The sequence below is a fragment of the Protopterus annectens genome, chromosome 1.part0, assembly GCF_019279795.1.
Source record: "Protopterus annectens isolate FY-2018-M chromosome 1.part0, PAN1.0, whole genome shotgun sequence".
Lineage (NCBI taxonomy): Eukaryota > Metazoa > Chordata > Ceratodontiformes > Protopteridae > Protopterus > Protopterus annectens.
Window position 1 is genome coordinate 372512671 of NC_056725.1, and position 7077 is coordinate 372519747.

The 7077-nt window shown below is 38.4% G+C and overlaps 1 protein-coding gene across 1 annotated transcript in view; it reads right to left on the reverse strand.

The window, feature by feature from the left end:
* FUCA2 (alpha-L-fucosidase 2) overlaps nucleotides 1–7077 on the reverse strand; it is a 179934-nt gene that overhangs the window by 111011 nt on the left and 61846 nt on the right. The window contains exon 5 of the mRNA XM_044081636.1: nucleotides 4173–4363. Coding sequence (XP_043937571.1) covers nucleotides 4173–4363 — 191 coding nt within the window. The remainder of the gene's footprint in view (nucleotides 1–4172; nucleotides 4364–7077) is intronic.

Here is a 7077-nt window from a genome sequence, read left to right on the forward strand (position 1 = left end):
CTGTTAGATCCAGTAGCCCTCCTGCCAAGAGTTCTCTTCTGCAGTCTTACAGCAGCTATGACAATCAGGACAGAATCTGCAGGACTTAGAGTCTCATATTGAACTTGGGTTGGGTGTATGGGATGAGCCCAGGATAGACTACTAGAAGCCAAGTATTCCCCTAATATGAAATCTTAGCAAACCAGTTCCATCACATGGGCTTGGGCTACGTAACAAGTGTTAACACTACTAATGTAACAAACTAGAGAGGTAACTATACTTCTGGTAAAGTGACAAGACACCATGCACCAGCTGTTTTCTACACTCATTGCAGGATCAAACAGTGCAGTTTGCTGATTACTTTAAGAGGTAATTATGAAGATTAGGAACCCTCTAGAGTAGAAGCAAGGAAAATGAAAAAAAAAAGGCGATATGTTTATATTAATTTCTATACTCTCAGGAGATATTTTTTTTCATTCTGGGCACACAGGCAGATCAGAAATTAGCAATACTTGATTAAGCTCTGTTCAGACTGCAACAAGGTGTCAAGTGATCATGCAATGTTTGCACCAATCCAACATCACTAATCATTTTGGAGAAATACTTTAGATTGTATTATCCAAAAAGTTCTTAAACCACACCTTGAAAGTTCATGATCCATTGTTGCATACTTCACTTCTGGAAAATATTTACTGAAAGTGTGTTGTCTCGCTTTCTATAGCAAATGTATATAACCTACCCTTAGCAATGGGAGTAATCTCCTTACCATATACTATATCAGATTTTACAGTGTTTGATGCAAATAGTGTGCTATTATAGCAATTAATTTAACTGATAAGTACTGCCCTGTGAAAATCTTTCTTTAAACTGAAAACAATTGACATGACATCATTAGATATGGTACCCACAATGTCTCACTACCTGTACTAGTGTATAAGCTACTATTTTCCATGTATGTACAGCAACATGTGAGTCTTATATCCTAGCAAGAAAATATGTCAGTAATATTTTATAAGTGGAATACCCATCCTCACAGGTGGTGCTCTGTTAGGCAAACAATAATATAAATAAATAGCTATTCCTCTAATGAAGTACAGTGGCTTTGATTATCCAAAATGTTCTGTACTTTACGTAAATTAAAGTCGATACCCAACTTGACATCTGGATGGCATGAGTTTAGAAAGGGTGCTGTTAAGCAACTGTTTTTTTTTTTTTTTTTTTGGATAATAACTTCAGAGCACAAAAACTTTTAGCACAACTCAGGCAACAGAAAGCAGAAAGGGTTGTCACCAAGTTTTGGAGCCTTTAACAAGGAAGACAACAAGAGATTCCTGTAGAGGTACTACAAATAATTTGAAATTTTATTAAAGTCTGTATAAAGCAGAGAAATATGGAAATCAAGAAAAATGTACAAATGGAATTGTTTATGGAAGAAATAAATATGCCGATATTACAGGTAGATGAGACTCAATTATTAACAGGATAAGAGGAGATGAGATGAAAATGGTGATGTATAACCAACCCACAGAAAGCCCCCAGGAATAGATGGTATTCCTGTGGAAGTTTGGAAGCTAAAAGGGAAAAAACTGATAAAGATCTGGAGGTTTTAACAGTATTTTAAGAGAAGGAGAATTACCAACATCCTAGAAGAAAGCAGTTGTGCTTTTAATATCTAAAACGGGTAAAGACCTATACATTTAAATCCAGAACCATGATTATAAAGTGTTTGGATCTATAATGGCTAAAAGAATGGCAAAGGTGATGCCAAAATTGACAGATGTGGATCGAGGTGCTTTTTGTGGAGGGGAGGCAAACACTTGCAACATTAACAGAAGGTTGATGATCCAGAGGGAAGCAGAAGCTAAGAACTGTTGCTGGTGGGTCTTAATGCAGAGAATGTATCTGACAGAGTACGCTGGGAGTTTATGAGCAGGGCGTGCAAGCATTTGCATTCTCTGGTAGAATTATAAGGTTAACTGGGAGGATATATGAGGGATCAGAGGTGAAAAGTAAAGTGGGTGGGTTCCTCTATGATAATTTCTGTTTGAGCAGAGGAACCAGGCAGGAGTGTTTTCTTTCCCCTTTGATGTCTGCATTACATTTAAAACCAATGGCAAAGAAATAAGGGACTCAGAAATTCAAGGATATAATCGGTATGGTAGTCAAGAAACTCTGAATCTGTTTGCAGATGATATTACTTTATAGCTGATAAAACAGAAAAGAACACTTCAGTGATGTGGAATATTTTACAGCAGTTTCATATCTTTTTGGGATACAAAATTAATGAAGCTAAAACAAAGGCAATAGATGAAAATTATGTATCCACACATGAAATGGTTAAGCAATATCCATATTTATTAGGACATAATAAAATGAAATACTTAGGAGTATGGATTAAAAAGGATTCTGGTATGGCAGTTAAGGATGTGTGGGAAGAGACTAAACAAATGATATTACAAAAACTGAGAAATTAGAAGTTCTGTTACATGGATATGGATAGCAAGACATAAGCAGTTAAATGTTTTTCTCCCTTTAGTTTTATAAACAGGTTAGGCATATTTTTATTGACCAGAGAAGTTGTAGATAGCAATTAATAAAGAGCTGAAGGATTTTATCTGGGAGGGGAAGATGGCAAGAGTCAAGTAGGATAAGTTGATTTTTCCAATAAAGCAAGGCGGTTTGGGATTACATGATCTGAGGGGATATTTCTGAGCTACACAGTTAAGGCTCCTATATATAACACAAACAGAAACCTATAATTCAAAGTGGAATGGGATGATGATGATGATGAAACAGGGGGAAGCTCAAGAAACAAGGACAGAATGGGATTGGTATCACTGCTGGTTGGAGCACACCCTATTCCTCTTAAATAAGTCATCTGATTCACATATGATACCTCATTTTCAAGTAACTATGTGCTTATGCTCCTTCCTGCATTTGCTCATACTACTGACAGGGCACTGGCAGCACCTAAAATGGGAATATCTGCTACTCAGTTCATGTATTTGACTGGTAAATTATTGGTCTGCTTTGCTGCTTCTTCCACTGTCCTCATGATGGTAGATCATCTGTAACATTAAGGACCACTGTAGATAGGTGCTCTGCCTGTATTGTCTTTTGTGGATGTGGAGACTGACACAGCTTTGTGGGAACCATCAGTTTTCCACATGTCCTGGCCTCCCATGGAGATCCCCTTCTATGTTACTGCCCACTGTAGAAAAATCCCAAGGCAATCCTGATTCCTTGGAATGGGGGTAGAGACAGCAGCACTACCTGGCAAGCTAACTAATATTTATTTATTATTCTGTTTACTGGGAAAGTCCGACTAGGACAGAGCCCATTTTCAGCACAGAACCAGGGAGAAACTTTCCAGATGCATATCTTTGGAATGTGGGAGGAAACCAGAGCACCCGGAGGAAACCCACACAAATGCAGGGAGGACTTGCAGACTCAGCACAGAAGGAACTCCAGCCAAGAATCAAACCAGAGAACCTCTTGCTGTGAGGTGACAATGCTAACTGCTGCACCACTGCTCCGCCTACATATGTAATGCTCACACACTCAAAAACTCCAAACATTATTGTCTGTAGAAAGATTTTAAAAACATCTAAAATTACTTTTAAGGGAGTGTGTGTACTGAAAAAATGCTCTTAGCCTTTCCTGTTCAATAAGTATACAATCGGTTTTCTTGGCCACTTCTATCACTTCCTGTATTAAACTAGTGTGGCAATCAGCAATTTCAGTCAAATTCACAGTTTGGTTGTATAAAAGCTTATTCTGAATTCCAAAATTACTGCTGCCAGATCATTTAAAGTAATTTTATTATTCTTTTTTTTCTGTTGCATTTCCTATTTTGGTTCAGTATTGTTTTAATTGATACACCAAAGCAGATTTATCTCAGACAGGTACATATCAACATTTTATTTGGTTGATCCTGTCGGACATTTTTGAAAAAGTCAAGTCATTCTGTGTATCTTTGGTTATACTGGTCAATGAAATAAGATATTTTGTAAATGAAAACTAAGTGAATAGGAGTAAAGAAAAGGAGGTACGTTAATACACTAGTGACTGCAGCAAAAGTCATAATCCTACTAATCTTAATTCTATTATGTTGTTAGAATAAAATCAATGGACAAATACAAAGTTATTGTACACAGTCATGAAATGCTGCCTACTACTTTTATGAACCTTACCATACTGCAGGTGTAATAGAATCATTCTGTGCTCTCCAAGGCTTAGACCTATATATCCCTTCTCCATTGACTTTCAACCACTGACCCATCTGTCTTAGACGTTCCTGAAATATGGGTATAATTCTGCCATCATGAGTAGGCCCAACATTCATGAGAAGATTTCCACCACATGACACAGTTTCCACAAGAGTCTGCAAAAAAACCAAAGAAAACAGAAGACTGAACATGGCAACGGAAGATACTTACTAGCACAGCCACTTCTCCAGCCTGTTTTCTTACTATTCAGTACTGCCCTTCTGCTGATCAGCAGATGTCAAAACATAAAAGACAAAACACAGGAAACATGTTCCCTCCATGCTCTGAAGTCCAACATTTTATCAGTTTCATTGCCATTGCTAATTGATGAATCGATAAAACAACAATCCCTACCCAATGTAATAGCTTTGTTTTATTTTTAATTTTATTTATTGACTGGCATAGTCCATCTGGGATGAATCTGTTTTCAGTAAAGCCTTGGGGAGAAGAGCTCTTGAAATATAATATAATATAATATAATATGAAAAGATTATAAATTAAGCACATGAATTATATGTGGTTTATACAAATACATTTGTTTACTGGGATGGTACAACAGCGCCAATGGCCCGTTTTCAGCGGAGACCTGGGGAGATAAGTTCCACAGTTATAGAGAGAAATACAAAGTAAAAACACAATAGGTGTGACATAGCATATAGTAGCATAACATAATTTTCATACACATTTATACAGAACACATAACATAATTAATGTCAGTTATACAGATAAATACAAATATATAAGTAATAGGATGTGACATAAAATAGTAGAATAACATATAGTAGCAGAAGATATAGTTGCAAACATATGGATTTTTTTTCTTTTAGCTAAAGTTGACAGTATGCTTGGGGAGAGAAAATTATAGATCCATAATGGTTGTCTTAACAAAAGGTACATAATTTTAGTATAAAATCTGTTCTGACACTGTAAACAGAGGCCAGAGAAGATTCTATGGATCCAATGTATAACATTGATACAAAAGATACATTTAGTCATTTGGTATTGAATATGGCTACGCTAACACATGGCAGAATGTATATAATTAAAGTACGGGAAGCCATTGAGGAAAATATGCCCTGGGATTCATAAAGCTTGTGCCAGGTGCAGGCGTAGCGTCGGCGATCTAACACCAAATATGGCCGCTCTGGGATTCAGGTACGAGCTGTTTCCATGTGCACTACCTGCGTACGCCACGCCCGCACAGCTCCCGGCGCCTGTATGCTAATCACCCCATGTGCAGCAGTGTAACATGCAAATGAAGGTATATAGCGATTCAGTAAAAATTAATTTTTAGGCATAGTGGGAAGATGCAGAAATGTAAACCGAAAAAAAACGGTTTACATTTTTCAAACATAAAACTGGAGCCATGACAGCAGACCACACTCATGTATTATACGGTTAATATATGCCAATGGCTAAATATATAGCCATTGGCATAAAACAACATGCACAAAATATGAAAAAGAACATTTAATATTATGCCCACACTAACACGAAGTTAAAGCGCAAGACATCGGTGCGCAAAGGGGATTGCAAGGAATATACAAAAATATGGAATAAAACTGCAATGAAACACATATCAATCGCATTTCCCCATAATAGTCAATGGCAGGCATGCTACATCAAACTCATGTGGTAGCGCAAGGGTTGCTAAGGCAAGCAGTGACAGTGTTATGCGCAGTAGCTAGGAATTAGTAAGGCAATGCCATGTGCGAAATGAGAAGAGTAATATCAAATTGCAGATTTACGTTTCCGGCTGGTGTAAGTGACGTGCGCAAAACAGCATAGCTGTTATAACACTGAGGGTGAGCCCTTGAGATAAAAATGACATCAAGAGAGGTAAAAGGTGCGTCGCCATTGCTGTAAGCACGCACTGGAGCATTGCTAACCCGGTTTTGCCTGTTGCTGCCAAAAGCTGCAGGATAAGGGGAGTGTTGGAAGTAGCCACGGTGCAGCTTTCGGCGAAGCTGAGAAGCACCTTGAGGTAACTTCAAATATTAAGCATGTGAGCACGTGGATGAAAACGTGCTGTAAACTCGGTTACTTGACGGCAATGCAAAGTGGCGCACACCAGAGCGGAAACAGGAAGGATACAGGAAAAAGATATGAATGCTGCGTGGCATGGAAATAGATTTACAAAAATATAGAGTTAACACCTAGGGAAACCGCACAGTGTACCGTGACAACAGCTAACAAGGGCTGCTAGCTTGGCTACCTGCCACCAGAACAGGAAAGGGGAGGTGCCGATTGCAAAAGAAAACAGAACTGTCACAACAGAACAAATCAAAATTGCAGTAGATCAGCATACATAACTTACATTTCATGAAAAACATACATTCCTGGGTAGGGGAAAGTACAAAACAAGAAAAGCCGGCAGCTGGATGCATGCTCTGTCAATAGGAGGGATTCGGTTGAAAAAGAGGTAAAATAAAGGCAGCAACAGGATAAATCACGGCAGGCAAGTTAATTCAACATTTCTTTCGGCGTTTACAATTGCAGTACTCACTGTAAAACTCATAATTAAGATACCCTCGCAGCTGGAATTTGCACCATACACACTCCACTGACATCAGCAGCATCCAAAGCACAATAGGTATAAAGTGTGAGAAGCACCTTTCATACACATCGAAAGTGTATTCCCAAACACTCTGCACCATCTGTGTAAATCGAGAGGGGAACTTTTGAAATGTCGCATGTTTAGGGGGCTGCCATAGCTTTTTACGATCTCATCAGTTATGTGTTGGAGACTGAAGGGTGAGGTGGGGGAGGATGATGCTGGACAACTACCTTAGGTACACAGTGGAGGAGGAGAAGAGGTGTTCAGACCTCC